The following is a 16314-nucleotide window of genomic DNA, read 5'->3' as shown; positions in this document are numbered from 1 at the left end:
CCCATAATACAGGTTTTTTTTACCCATCATTCTTTGCTGACAGGAGAGAGATCTGTAGCTATTGCTGACAGGATGTTTTGGCTTCTGCTTCTATCTGTTGCAACAGCAGCAGTTTCAGCTCAGAGGTGTATTATTGGCAGCGGGCATCACAGTCCAAGGATTCGTCAGCCTCTACGCTTTTTTGGTTTCATTGTGATTGGCTACATTAAACTGTGCATTTCTATGAAGCAAAGAGATTGACTGGTATCATTTCTTGTTCCTATGATTCTATTGGCAGAAGGGTTTATATGATGCAGACAAGTTTGATTGGTGTTACTCTGGTGATGTTGTTGGATGGTATAATCATCAGTCAATAAAGTTTATGAGTTTTGAAGATGCATTTCTGACCATAAATGTCACAGTAAAAATTGCCATAATAACCGCCATAAAACAAGACTATTTTATAGCATAAATATTCGCAAAAACGTAATTTTTCGCCAGAAAATTCGTAACTCGCTAAAATTACCGCTAACGTAAGCTGGTTCCTTAACGTAGCTACCACAAGTGATCGCAATGACGTCTGAGCGCATCGCTGTTTAGTAAACTTAGTCAGATTTACCGCACTTTAGTAAACGGACCCCCAAGTCTGTTCTCTCACTTCCAGGGCAGCCCAGCCACATGTTTTTTTACTTTTCTGTTAGCTTTAAAGACTTGCATGATAAACTTGACCACAACCAATAGAAATAAAGAGTATCTATGGTTCTCAGAGCCCAAAACTTTGATTTGCCACTCCTTACTTACTATTTACTCTTTTTTTTCACAAGACACCTATTTACAATAAGCCTATTAGTAAATTTACTTTTTAGATGTGGCTTACTCTGTGTAATCCAAATATCGTGCACACCGTGTTTGTGAAATGATAAGAATTCAAATTAATATTAGCAATGTCTAAGAACTTATTCTGAACCATTAAGAAATATAGCTTTGTTAGAAAGGGCAAAGAAACCAATGTCAATAAAGCAAAGTTCAGTGATTAGCTCACAGGGTGGAACTACATTTTGTTTTGCTGGTACAAAACACAAAGAACTATGTATCTTTTTGAACAGATTTTATCCAGCTGACAGACGAGGAGATTAGTTGTCCAGCAATAAATCACGAGCAACTAAACTCCACCTAAGGGCAGAGACACACATCTGATTCGGGGAGATTAGTCGCCCAGCAATAAATCTCCTCTTCTTGGGGGGGGACGGGACTAATCTCCCTGAACTGCCTCCCACTGGCTAGAATGTAAATCGCTGGCAGGATGGCACTTAGAACGCTTTGTTTTCCAAAGTCGCCCGAAGTTACCTTGTGAGGCAGCTTTGGGTGACTTCAGAAAACGAAGCGCAACGAAACGATTTACATTCTAGCCAGCGGGAGGCAGTTCGGGGAGATTAGTCGACCCCTGAAGAAGAGGAGATTTGTTGATGGGCGACTACTCTCCCCAAATCTTAACGGGTGTCTCTGCCCTTATGCTTTCCAACAGCCAACACAGTGAATCAAAGGTGGAAAAAATATGAGAGACTTCAGCTTTCCAAGTCACCCGAATTTGGCAAATGCGAGCATTCGGAGATTAGTCGCAGGGAACTAATCTCCTTGTCTGACAGAGCCCTTAGATGTAAAATGTGCAATCTCATTGAACTTTTTTTTAAAATGGCCCTCCATTTTTACCAACCCTATACCAGACACTGGGATCATTTTGTAAGTAATCAGCAAACCATTGAGTATAGAAGGTATGCTCTTTTACCCACAAAGCCATAAAGTAATTGGGGCCACAAGGTGGGCAATTGCCTCAAAAGTGTTAAAAAAAAGCCACCCTCTTGTGGATGTATATTTGTTAGACAGGTTAAAGCAAAGCGAACCTGCTACTAGGTTGCCTGCCATGCCAGACCAAACAGTTCACTGCTAGAGAACTGGGTAACCACAAAAAACAAAATAACTAGAACATTCCATTGGACAGGAGACTTGAAATTGTTGATTATTTTCCTACAAATTACCATTTACTCTGCCCATTTGATAGACTAGGATGCTTACACAGACTTTCAAATGCGATTTGATTACATCCTGGATACCAAACTTATCTTTCTTTAATAACAATGGGGTGCAGGTCAGCGTGCCCACTCTATAGAAACCCCCCTTCAGCCGTACACAGCCCCACAACTCTCTCTGTATACTACAACTACAGCTCTCTGTATACTCCAATTAAAACTTTCTGTATACTCCAATTACAACTCTTTGTATACTCCAATTACAACTCTCTGTATACTCCAATTACAACACCAATCACAAGTCTCTGTATACTCGAATGAGTTGCAACAGATAATGATAATGCAGATGATACCTTCTGGGAGGAGACTAACTTCCATGCTGACTGAGTGACTACAGTGAGATTAACTGCTGTAAACGGTGCTTAGTGATGTCATCGGTTATAATCAGGGCTTAGTGATGTAATTTCTGTCACATGACTCACTGCAATTTGTGTATTATAATAAATAAAGCACCCCCTTTTGCAAAATATGAGGATATTAGAAGTCACTTCGGAGTTCCACAACCTCTAAAAAAACCCTTGGCTTTTGGCTCGTGTTTTTATGTGGTCATGGAACTCCTTGGTAACTTATAATATCTACAAGAGCAGGTACATTATTCACTAGATATTGCAGCTAATAACATGATATTACAGAAGGAGCTCTGCCTCCTGTTTTTACCTGCTCAGAAGATAAGTAGGTGAACTGCTTCTTCCCCTGACATCACATCCCTCTTTTTCTCAGCCCAGCTACACCTTCAGTGGCAGCAAAAGATGGTTTTGGCAGGGGGGGCCACAAAAAGGTAAATACGCAGCACGCACAGCGCGAATATTTGGCCACACCACTTTTGGTCACTCCCTTTCGACTCCACCCACTTTCCTTTGTGTTTTCACTGAATTTTCAGAAAAATCAAACCAAAACTGTGGGGGCACCCAAAGAACCCTAGTTAGTATACTTTGTATGTATGCCAAGAAAACAATAGCAATACATTGGAAGTCCGCAGAGGGCCCGAAGGTTGCAACTTGGGAAAATATGATTGATAAAGCTATACCACTATACAAACTTACTTATATAAGGAGAGGTTGTCCTCAGAAGTTCGAGAAAGTCTGGTCAATATGGATAGACCTGGAGGATAATAGCATGAACCCATGAACTACACTACTGCCCTCTCACACAATCTTACCCCCCAACACATAGGTAATTAAAAGTATATAATTAAACTCCTGGTGGGGGTTTTTTTTTTTTTTTTTTGGTTTTTTTTTTTTTTTTTTGTTTTTTTTTAATAGTACAAAAAAGAAAAGAGGAAAGAGAAGGAGGAGAAAAAAACAAAAAAAAAAAACCAAAAAAGAGACATGTTAGGTAAGGGGAGCCAGTGGATAAATGTATAAATGAATGATGACACCGTAATGTTATTGTTTTGTGTTTTCTTTTGTTGGTTAATTTGCATTTACTGTACTGTACAAGTGGAAATCCTTGATCTGTACTTACAATGTATCTATATGTACAATGAGATGCAATAAAAGAATTGTTAAAAAAAAAAAACTGTGGGGGCAAAATTTGCTAAAAGTCTGGCACTGCAGGAAGGGGGTATTAATACCACATGTACAATTTTAACTTTAGCTATGAATGCTGCATTACAAGCACATTATGGGGAAAAAGACATACAAAGGAGCAGTAGGTACTAATATACCAAGAACATAATTTAGAGAAGGCACCACAAGCACTATAAAGAACATTATATAGTAAGAAGCAGAGGGCACTGGCACACCAAATACATACATAGACAGTAATAGACAATGGCACCATGAGCAGTAAGATAAAGAGAAAACTGGCAGGCCAAGCACAATATACAATACAACAAAATGGGTATAAGTACAAGACTGTATTATATAGTCAGTATAATAATCAGTGAGCACAGGCACTCCAAGTCTATTATAAGTTCTAGCACCTCTCGATGCACTGCCTCACTCTATTGCTCTGCCAAAATGCAAGGTATGAGGTGCTGTAAGCCTGGAGCATTGTGTAACCTGCAGTAGGGAAAGCCATGCAGTGACTGCATTAGTAATGTGAAAAATTCATATATTTCTCACTACATGGATCCCTTTTCTGCTAGTTAGACAGCAATGTTGTACAAATTGGGGCAGTTGTACAAATTCTCCAATCCCACTGCATCAGCATAATAATTACATATAAACATAGTAATTTAAGTTGAAAAAAAGACACGTCTAGTCTTTTGGCCTAAGTGAAACCTGTCTAACTTCTAGCTGATACAAAGGAAGGAGAACAACCCCTTCTAAAGCTTCTCCAATTTGCTTCAAAACAAGGTGTAATTGGACCATTTTCTGGATTAACTTTATACTAAGATCTTTAACCCTGTATTTTCTGTATACCCCTGACGAGAAAGCAGGATGGCACAGTTCCATGTATAAATACCCCTAGAACTCATAGCAGAACAGCAACTTAATTTATAAATCCCCCAGAATTCATAGCAGAATGGCAATTTCATGTATAAATACCCCCCAGAACCCATAGCAGTATGGCAAAGGGGCAATTCCATGTATACGTACCCCACAGAACCCATAGCAGGATGGCACAGGGGCAATTCCCTGAATTTATAGCAGTATGGCACAGTGCAATTCCATGTATAAAACACCCAGAATTCATAGTAGGATGGCACAGGTGCACTTCCATGTATAAATACCCCAAGAATTGATAGTAGGATGGCACAGGCACAATTCCATGTATAAATACCCCCAGAATTGATAGTAGGATGGCACAGGCGCAATTCCATGTATAAATACCCCCAGAATTGATAGTAGGATGGCACAGGCACAATTCCATGTATTCATACCCCCAGAACTCATAGCAGAATGGCAAAGGGGTAATTACATGTATGAATACCCCCAGAACCCTTGGCAGGAGAAGAGACAAAAAGAGCAGTACATTAACAAATTGGCAACCACTCACCCTCACCTAGGGCTAGGATTTAGTGAAGGTGCCTGGTGTAGAGGTAGAAATTGTAGGCTGCAGATCAGGAGCGCGGGGGAGGGGAGTAAGTGGGCAAGCGAGCGGGTGGAAGCAGGCCCTGGTGCAACTGCATAAGTGGAAAACTACATTCCTATCCCTCTGGAGGGTTGTGGATGCCCGCACTGTGTGACTGGCCAGAAGTGATGGCATGTCTGTGTGTAGTGCTACACCTGACTGCGAGCTCACTCCCCAGGTGCCGCAAAGCCCACATTACTAGCGCTCTGTGCTGTGTGTGACGTCACACCTAGAGCTCCACTGAGCGCTGCTCTGCCCCAGCAAACCAGTGTCATTCAACTTGCTACGTGCCTGCAAGTGAGGTGAGCTGCTCCCTGCATCTAGTGCTCAGGCACACGTCAACGCCATGCTGCACAGAGGAAGCCGGCTCCTCTTCCATTCCAGGCTTCCTTTCCTTTACTCGGTGGATCGGAACTGTGGAGGGAGCGAGCCTAGGCACACAGTCATGCTCAACTGCAAAAAAAAAAAAATGACGGTTCCGACGCCTATGCCTAACTTAACTCATTGCTTCTCATCCAATCACAAATGCCAATGCCAATCCATACCTCCCAACTGCCCCTGATGTGGCATTTTAGGGGGTGTAGCCTAAAACGGGGATGGCCGAAACATGCCGCCGCATGCCGTGGCAGGTCTTTTTGTCCTTTCTATTTTTCAAATGTTGGGAGGTATGCCAATCTCTAAACGTAAACCACAGTAATATGGCTGCTGGTCATTCAGGTCCCCTGTCATGCAGCCCCTGCACTTATAGTTCCAAGGCTTTCCTAGACTTGATGACTTGTCATGATTTTTATGATGTAGTTTTTATTTCTAAATTACACTGTTTAAACAGCAAATAATTCACTCTACAATATAAAATGTCATTTCTGAATCAGCTAATGTATTTTTTTTAGTAATATTGGTGTGTAGGCAGCCACCTCAGGTCATTTCGCCTGGTCATGTGCTTTGCAGAAAGAGGATGGAAAGGCTGTCTGGCAGGCTGTTGTTTCTCCTACTCAATGTAACTGAATGTGTCTCAGTGGGACCTGGATTTTACTATTGAGTGCTCTTCTTATATCTACCAGGGAGCTGTTATCTTGTGTTATGGAGCTGCTATCTGATTAACGACCCATTGTTCGGTTGTTAAGATGCTGGGGGGAGGTGATATTCAGAGGCGGGCCTGTCCTGCCCTAGGCAGCCCAGCCTGATAGCTCGCCCCCCATCTCCGTCTCTCCGCAGCAGGGCCCGCATGCGCATTAGTAGCGCTCGTGTTCGCATGCGCATCAGTAGCGCTCGCGTGCGCATGCACAGTATCAGCGTGCGCATGCGCGGTATCAGCGCTCGCGTGCGCATGCGCAGTACCACTTTCCATACGAGCATACACAGAAGCAGCATTCAGGGGGCGCAGGTCTAGTGACAGGTCTGGTCTAGGAGTAGGCAGAAGAGGTAGCTGCCCAGCGCCCCCCAATCGTTGCGCCCTAGGCAGCTGCCTCTTCTGCCTACCCCTAGTTCAGGCCCTGGTGATATTACTCCAACTTGTAGTACAGCAGTGACTGAAGTTTATCAGAGCACAAGTCACATGAGATCAGATTTAAAAATTAAAAAATGTGTTTGTGCTTTTGAGAAATGGATTTCAGTGCATAATTCTGCTTGAGCAGCACTATTAACTGATGCGTTTTCAGAAAAACATTTTTTCCCATGAAAGTATCCCTTTAAAAAAGAACATTCCACCTGGACTGGCTGGTCAGTGGTTTGGCCTGATAGGTATAGTTACTGGATTTGCAATACCATTAGCATGTTTGTTTTTTACCACAGCAGTCCCATCTCCAAATTATAGCAGTACAGATTAATCCAGAATTAAGTTCCAGCATTTACACAAATATAAAATATTAACCACCTTGTTAGGTTCTTTTAGATATCGTCATTATTATTGTGCTGCACAAAACAACTAACAATAGAAAAATGGTGTAAAAAGCTGTGTGTTTTTACACTTTTATATCACACCACTTCAACTTGATCCCTTAAAGCCAAAGCGAAAAATTCAAGCAACAAGTCCTGACAGAAGTCACTCTGGAAATTATCACGTAAAAAAAAGCAATGGATGAACACTGTATTTTCCTATAGCATTTTCAAGCAGGTTCCGTATTACTTTTGTGCTGGATTTCTACACAGGGGTATGTAAAGCTGCAAATGAATACACAGCTTGATAAGTACCTTTTTTACACAGGATGCCTGCCGCTGTGTGGTGTATATGGTTGCCATTTCTTTTTGCACAACATTATAAATAGGCCCCTATATTCTCACGTGATTTTCTAAACCCAGAAAGCAGGCACAGGGAAAAATAATTTGGCTCCCCCAAAAACTGTTTATCTTTGAAAGCATTCAACTTCCCATTTACACGCATCTGTGAACTTAGTAGACCTCCGTATACAAAGTGCTAAATGTGTCTGCCAGTGCATTTTTTTCCCCAAATCAAAAAAATATGCAAATATTTTAATTTCCACTCAAGTGATCATTTCATTAAGAGAACACAAAGTAAACACTTATGCGACAGATGCAGTTTGACAGGTGCAATCACTTTTCAGTCTGCAGACTTAATAGGTATTAAACAAGCAAATGTGTTCTGTCCCTGTCAATGTCACAGAAAATGTTATGTACCAGTTTAGCAGCCATGTTATAACATTTATTCTCTGTGCTTTGCTGTGCTGGAAGGCATGTCATTAAACTGATTTTCTCCAGCCTGTAAATTATTGCATTCAGAATATGCAAAGCAAATTTTGAAGTTTCTGCAATAATTACCCCTTTACTTGTCTCAGCACTCTTATGCGGCCTTATTTATAAGTGTAGCAATCGTCACTTAGACATTTGGCTCAGATAGCTTATCATATCCCACCATGTCACTACATTAAAAGAACACTGATGTGCTTGTGAAATTGCTGCTTTTGGCATCCCCAGAACCCTATACCCAGAGGGGAAGCCCATAGCTGAATTTTTAAGGGCACTTCTATCAAAGGACAACTCTGCTTCCTCCCTTTCATACATACAGTATGTCCTTTTGTTTGAAATATTACAGCAATATTTGAGCCTTTATTAGATCTTTTCTAAAATAATTATTATTTACAAAGTGCTAGTCTTATTGTGCTTTGGAGTAAAGTGATATAGACACACTGCATAACATTTCCCACATACAAACAATCTGCGAATGGGAGTAAGACATAAAATGAGACATGGGGCAAATTCACTAAAGGGCGGATTTTCGCCTGCGACGGCTTTAGTAAATCTGTCCCATGGGATTCTACAAATGCTGATAACCACAGTTTTTTTTTTTCTTTAGAAATATGAGGCATCATAATTAAGCTTAAGAGTAAGTTTGTTTACAAAAAGAAGAATATATAGTACTATAGTGACTAATAGTGATAAATAGCAAACAGTGACAAACAGCTTTATAGACAACATACAGTAGTCCAAATACATGCCTGGAAAACCTTCTTTTGATATATATAATTTGTGATACAGTATATGATAGCTTTATACCATCTTTCAAAATTCCTCAGTTCCTCTCAGCAAATGTACCATAGCATAAAACCATGTAAATAGCCTAGACAAAAAAAATGTTCCTAACCAGCTCTAACAAGGCTCACAAATTGTTCCCTAATGCTGTTGCATCTTGCCACAGTTCATGCCTTGTTCCACTGCATGAATATCTGTTAATTCATTCATGCAGTTTGCATTTCAGTCAGTGTACCTTAATGCCATGAACACGCTGAACAGCACAGTTGCATATTTTAACTTCCTAGCTGAATAATAATATAATAAATATTCCTTCTGCACAATAGAAGGTAATGCAAACAAATAATCCCAGCTGGTTGTGAGCCCAGGATCAAATATTACCTTCCTACTGCCAACCACATTCTTGTGCCATGTTGCTCTATAAATATAACACTGTTGTAGGTTCCACTGTAAAATTAAATCATTTGTTCAGCTTTTTAGAAGCATGTGAAATGATGTGGAAAAAGGAAAATCTAAACCCCTCCCTCTCCTCTCTCTCCCCACACAGGGCATTAGTCAAAAAACAACCCCTTAAAAAAATCTGACCCTAAAATGCAGAGCAGCGCAGCAGAGCTCCAGGGCACCATCTTCCACTGCTTGTATTCTTTTGGGGCTCAACGTTGATTTGAGCATGTGCATTTGAAGCCGATCCTGACCCAACCCTTGGTTCAACTGCACATGCTCCTACACACTTCGTGTCACCATTGAGCCCCTAAAGAATTAAGAAGTGGTGGAAGATGGTGCCCTGGAGCTCCGCTGTGCTACTCTGCATTTTAGGGTCAGATTTTTTTAAGGGGTTGTTTCTTGACTAATGCACAGTATGGGGAGGGACAATAGCAGGCCGTAAGGGAGGCTTTTGGTACAGGGGGTTTAGTTCTCATTTAAGGTTTATGCAGTCACCAACATTATTCAGGCAAGTGTAAACTGACTGGGGAAGTAGAATGTTATTTTTATTTATCAACAGGGACTGCAATTCTAGGTTTACAGTATTATTGTAAACGAACAATAGCCAAATATGTACACATTTAATTAAATATGAATTAAATCAATCTATTCAATTTCTGCCTGCTGAGGGAGGGGGTTACAAAAAGTTGTGATCACATCTGATCTTTCAAATGTCATTATAGTATAGACAATTTTATTATGGTATATGTTTACAGAGTGCACAGCCAGTAGTGCAACTTTATATAAAACAGTTAAGACGGTGGATTGCACACTCCAAAAATGAAAATGTAATATAACATACAAATGATAGCCCGCTCATGCTAAAATAAGACCCAATAAGACCCTTTGGCTGCTAACTTGACATTCTGGTTGCCATAACAATTCTAATATTTCAACTGTAAGGTTAAACTAATACTATTTCCACCATGGAAATACTTATTTATTTATTTTTATCTTTGGTATCTATATGGCACCAACACATTTTCCACACTGCTTTACAGATATTATCATTCACATCAGTGCCTGTCATATTCACACTTATTACAGTCAATATTACCAAATAAAGACAGCCACTAAGACAACTAAGTTATTTAATATTGGCCATGGAACACCAAAGAAACTTCTAATATCCTTATATTTTTAAAAAAAAAAATTCCTATGTGGCACAAGTTTCATTTAGTGACCAATGACATCATCGCCATAACTGATTACGTCAATATGCACTGTTTGCATGGGTTCATTATACAAGTTACTGATGTTTTTTCACATATCAATCTCATCTTATTTAATTAAAAACATATTTCCCGTGGTACCTGTAGCATTTAGTATGCCAGATTACATTTACAAGAAACAAGTTAAATAGTAGCCTTACCTCACTCGTTTTTCATCTGCCTTCTTTAGCCGATCGTCTCTCTCTAATACTGATAAAATAGTTTTCTTCTCTTGTTCCAACAAAAAGGAAAAGTTAATTATTTCTGTCTTTGATGACATAATTAGGTAGTGCAGAATACAATCTTCATTGTTACGGAGTCTATAAATTGAGAGAATAAAGAGACAAATATATGTGAATCCAAATTCTGCAAAGTTGCTTTTTTTCACACACAGTATATATTCTTGTTCTTTGCTTCTGTCCTTAATAACTCACATCAAAGAATCAAAGATGTTTAACTTTTTCTCACTTGAATTAGCACAATGCACAAAATATTACAACTGGAGGTATTTTTCCCAAACTGGTAGACCATGGACCTTGCATAGGGTCAAAAGAATGGCATTTGTCACTTGACTTTTTAGCTATGTTTCTCAATTAACATAATAGCATACAGTAAAAAGGGCATTATTTTTTATAGACAGTATAACCCCTGTATATATTAATCTATTAATAAAGACAGAGGCCGACCGCACTGTTTTTTTGTTCTACTTAGCCCAGGGCCACAGCAAGATTTTGGGAAACAGTGCCACCCCCCCCATGACTACAAGGGTGCAGTACCAACATTTTTGGCCACGCCCCTTATGTATGCTACACAAATGATCAACTTATGTTTTTTTCATCCACAGCTACTGTGATACAAACTCACAAATCATTAAACTGAAAAGCAACTAGAACTATAGCGGAAACAGACCCTGCTGGGTGGGGGGGGAGGGGACCAGGAATGATAAGCAGCTGCAATATATGTTTACAAAAAACCTCTTGTTCTCTGAGTTTAGGGGCCTGATGATCTTGCTGCTACCACTCACATTACGTATGAATGTCAAGTAAAATATGTGTACTTACTGTCTATAGTGGGCAATTTCCCTGTATCTGATAGTGTTAGATACATTAGTAATCTGAGGGAAGTCACTTAGACTCTATTTGATACTATACAGTCATTTACATGAAATGCCAGCAGTGGCTAGTGCTCAAAAGCAAAGCAACTGCAACTACCTTTTCTTCTGACAAAGGAAGGGTTTTCCCCTTAGCATGATGACTCATGCCACAGGCTCATATTTAGCACAACAATAAATAGTCTGAATGCCTTGCAATAAGGAGTGTATGTGGCTCTTATAACTATATTTCTGCTGATACTACAGAATTTGATGGTCCAATACAGTTGGATTGTTCATTAAATGTGAGTGGAACTCCTATCCACTGGCTTCCACTGAAGTAATGTTGTTTTCCAGCAGGATCTCAGATCACACACCCAAGACATCTGAATAAGTAAGTGGATTGGAGAGTCCCTTTACCTATCTGTCAGCTAGTTTCCTTTTTTACTAAATGTACATGACATTTTGGGAGAAAACTACACATGCACTTCTGTGATGGGAATAGATCTACAATGTTTCAGAGAATATATGTGACAAAAATAAAATTTTTGTTATGTGCTAACAAACACATTCACTTTGAAGTGTTGAATGGGATTATGCTTCTGACTGTCCATAGCTGCAGGCTAATGCTAAATGATACATCGTTTGATTCTTCTCAATCAGGACTAGGGTCAGACTAATTTTCTAGGATACCAGAAGTCTCCCTAAGCTTTTACAGAGTGCATAATGTTAATTTTAGCACGGTGAGCACAAAGCATTTAACACATATATTGCTGAGAAAACAGAGAAAGGAACTAGGCAGGTTGCTGTGCATATATATATATATATATACTGTGTGTATATGTAGAAATACAGGTGGACCTCGCCAAACAGGTGGATCTACGGACAGTTTAACCAGGACAGGAACTAGGGGTAGGCAGAAGAGTGCCTAGGTCGCAAAGCTTGGGGGGACACCAGGCACGTACCTTCTCTGCCCCCTACCCCATGTCTGGTCCCATGTCTCCACTGTTCTCACTCATGCTGTCCTGTTCCCCTGTGTGAGAGAGCACGTGTGCCTATTTCGTGTGTATGTGCTCTTGTTTGAATGTTTGTGTCAGGGGGTGGGAGGTGACGCGACTGGCCGGGTTGCCTGGAGCTCCCAGCCGGTGTGGCCCGGCTCTGAGTTTAACTCAAATACATGGAAAAGATGAGCTTTCCAGCACCTAGAGGCCTGTCAGACATGGCTTTGGACTGTACCACCAGCTGCTATTTCACACACTTGTTTCAACTAGCATTTGAACTTGATGGATGTGTGTCTTTTTTCACCCTAACTTACTATGCTACTATGCTTCTAAATCTAAAGCTACAGAGAAATATAAGGATCAATAAACACAAATGTCCAAACTACTTATCTATTCTTTTATTTCATTCAAGTATTTTCTATTTTCTATTTTGCATCCATTCAAGACAAAAGTTCAGATTTTGAGAGAAACCACCAACAATATACAGTAATATGAAAAAGTTTGGAAACCCCTCTCAGCCTGCATAATAATTTACTCTACTTCAACAAAAAAGATAACAGTGGTATGTCTTGCATTTCCCAGGAACATCGGAGTACTGGGGTGTTTTCTGAACAACAATTTTTAGTGAAGTAATATTCAGTTTTATGGAATTAAATCAAATGTGAAAAACTGGCTGTACAAATATTTTTGTACCCTTGTAATTTTGTTAATTTGAATGCATGTAACTGCTCAATACTGACTACTGGCAACACCAAATTGGTAGGATTAGCTCATTAAGCCTTGAACTTCATAGGCAGATGTGTCCAATCATGAAAAAAGGTATTTAAGGTGGCCAATTGAAAGTTGTGCTTCTGTTTGACTCTCCTCTGAAGAGTGACAGCATGGGATCCTCATAGCAACTCTCAAAAGATCTGAAAACAAAGATTGTTTAGTATCATGGTTTAGGGGAAGGCTACAAAAAGCTATCTCAGAGCTTTAAACTGTCAGTTTCAACTGTAAGGAATATAACCAGGAAATGAGATGCTTGTTGTATGCAAAAGCTGATTTAGACAAGCCACAGTCATTTTGGAACAAAGTGCTTTGGACTGATGAGCCAAAAATTTACTTATTTGTTTATAACAAAAACAGCTTTGCATGGCTGAAGAAGAACACCACATTCCAAGAAAACACCTGCTACCTACTTTGGTGGAGGTTCCATTATGCTGTGGGGCTGTGGGGCTAGTTAAGGGACTGGGGCCCTTGTTAATGTCGAGAGTCAGATGAATTAAACACAATATCAACATATTCTTAAGGATAATGTTCAAGCATCATTCACAAAGTTGAAGTTACTCAGGGGGTTGGATATACCAACAAGACAAAGGCATTTATGCAGAGGGAGAAGTACAATATTCTGGAATGGCCATCACAGTCCCCCTATGTTATTGAAATACTATGGGATGATTTGAAGCAGGCTGCCCATGCTCGGCAGCCATCAAATTTAAATGACATGGAGAGATTTTGTATGGACGAATGGTCAAAAATACCGCCATTCAGAATCCAGACACTCATCAAAGGCTATAGGAGGCGTCTAGAGGCTGTTACATTTGCAAAAAGAGGCTCCTTTAAGTATTGATGTAATATCTCTGTTGGGGTGCCCAAATTTATGCACCTGTCTAATGTTGTCATGATGCATATTGCATATTTTCTGTTCATCCAATAAACTTTATGTCACTGCTGAAATACTACTGTTTCCATAAGGCATGTTATATATTAAAAGGAAGTTGCTACTTTGAAAGCTCAGCCACTGATAAACAAAATTCCAAAGAATTAAAAGGGGTTCCGAAACTTTTTCATATGACATATGTAAATGTTTAGTCTCCTAATATGCACTAAAGGAAATCGATACTGCACTATACTGAAACCACACACTAAAATAAGGAATGTCTGGCTATCACATACGATACGATCATTAGTGGCTATAACAGTGACAGGAAGTGGGGTGCTGCCCAAAGAGCCAGGGATTTGGAGAGAATGCCTATTTAATAAAACACCTGAAACGTTATTAGGCTTAGTGCATTGGTGAAAACAAATTTAATTTCCTGAATGTTCTTAAAAGTTTAAGCTGGCCATAGACGTGCAGCTTTTATTGTTATGTCCGACCTACAACTAACTATTCAGATGAAATAAAGTAGTAAAAAGAACAAATCAGATGATTTTCTGGCCATTAACTGACAGACAGCAATTGTACGAAAGTTATGTCTGACAAATAGTAGTGACAGTCACCCACTGAAAGTCAGATACAATATATACAGTAGATATATGCAGAGATATTATCCTTAGCTTTTTAACCTGTTTCATAACTAAAATGTCTGGACAATCCACACACAGTCCAAAAATCATATGTAACTTTGTTTCATATTACTTTATCTTTGCCATCTTAAAGCTGAATAGCTAATACACAATTATTTACCATCATCTGCAACCTTGTTAGGGGCCAAGGGGATCCTGGCCAAAGGTGTAACCTGTAAGGGGGGCTTAAACTGAAAAAGGCCAATGTATACTGTATAGTTTGTCCACAGTATGTAGTATATACTACTAGATATGGTGTAGATACTACTACTCTCCAAAGGAAAGCAGAAACAACAGTTTGTTGTTAAAAACATGAATTAACCAATTTACTTGCTAGCTGGACCACACTGTATTGCAATGAGTTAATCCCAAAAACCCTCTGTTATTGGAAAAAGCTCTGACTTTTTAATATTACATGACCAGTAACAGAACCGTTGGTTCATAAGTTTAGAAAGAATACATATATAACAAATTAGTTTAATGTCGTACAGAAAAGGCTTACCTTATAACTAATCCACTTTTTCTAAACAGGCACGACAAAGCATTTCCTAGTGCTTCACCAAAGCTTGTTATTATTCATGTGAAAAAGCCATAGCAGATTTGCAAAGTGCCATACTGTAAAACTTGAAAAACCAGCAAATCTTGTCAGAAATACTTGAGGACCATATACACACCCAGCGGGACAATGTTTGCAAGTAGGTACCGCCCTTGTAAAGCCTTTTACTCTGCAAGGTGACGTACCTGTTGTACAGTAAAACATTTAAGGAAGTGAATTTCCCTTTCTATGGGACACCATATTTGTGTAACGTGCCCCAAAGGATCAAAGTGCCTGTGATATTGCTAAACACTGTGGCATGAGTAATACATGAGTACATGTATTGTTAATATAAATATTTATGAAAACTTTTTTTACTGATAATAAAACATTAGTCATGGCTAGCACAATGAGGTTCAGTAAATAAGTTAAAATTTAAATTGTGAGCTGTTTCTGCAATCTTCTGAACCCTCACTGCTTACATAATGTAATTCTATGTTAGAAATTTGCCCACATCCCTTCCACAGAAGGGTACCCTCCAACACTTTTGTGGCAAATCTGCCCCAACCTCCATGTCTTAAATCTACTAAAAAATTATTTAAGCATTAATTAACCTTATTAGTTTAGATTAGTTTGCCTCCAATAAGAGATTTGTTTGCCTATAATAAGAATTAATATCTTAGCTGGGATCAAGTACAAGGTACTGCGTTATTATTACAGAGAAAAAGGAAATAATTAAAAAAAATAAAAATTATTTGATTAAAATAGAGTCTATGGTGCAAATTCGCTAAAATTTGTAGTTGCGCCAGCGTCCGATTCGCCGCACTTTGCCAGGCGTATTTTCGCCAGCGCTATGCAAATTCACTAAAATCCGAAGTTACGCTCAGGGGAAGCATAAGGTTGCAAAGTTGCGCTAGCGTTAATTCGCCAAGCAAAGCGAAGTTACGCTAGCGATGCTTAATTTGCATACGGCGCCAAATTGAAGTTACAATGGCGGTATATGTAGCATCACTACACAAGCCTGGGAAACCTTCAAAACAGCAAAAAAAATTTTATTTTGCCCTACACATGTGCCCACTGTATAGTTAAAGTGCCA

At 39.4% G+C, this 16314-nt stretch overlaps 1 protein-coding gene across 3 annotated transcripts in view; it reads right to left on the bottom strand.

The window, feature by feature from the left end:
• Positions 1–16314, bottom strand: part of sytl5.L (synaptotagmin like 5 L homeolog) — a 74438-nt gene that overhangs the window by 39835 nt on the left and 18289 nt on the right. Inside the window, exons 1-2 of one of the 3 annotated variants that reach the window (XM_018246627.2) lie at positions 15186–15357; positions 10426–10584 (exon numbers count right to left, since the gene is read on the bottom strand). In XM_018246627.2, the coding sequence (XP_018102116.1) occupies positions 10426–10544 (119 nt within the window). In that variant the 5' untranslated portion in view covers positions 10545–10584; positions 15186–15357. Of the gene's footprint in view, positions 1–10425; positions 10585–15185; positions 15358–16314 lie in introns of those variants that run through there. The other 2 variants (XM_018246629.2, XM_018246628.2) reach the window with 2 other exon arrangements.

Source organism: Xenopus laevis, chromosome 2L (assembly GCF_017654675.1).
Source record: "Xenopus laevis strain J_2021 chromosome 2L, Xenopus_laevis_v10.1, whole genome shotgun sequence".
Taxonomy (NCBI): Eukaryota; Metazoa; Chordata; class Amphibia; order Anura; family Pipidae; genus Xenopus; species Xenopus laevis.
Note: the sequence above shows the minus strand (reverse complement) of the source record. Positions and strands in the feature narration are given on the sequence as shown.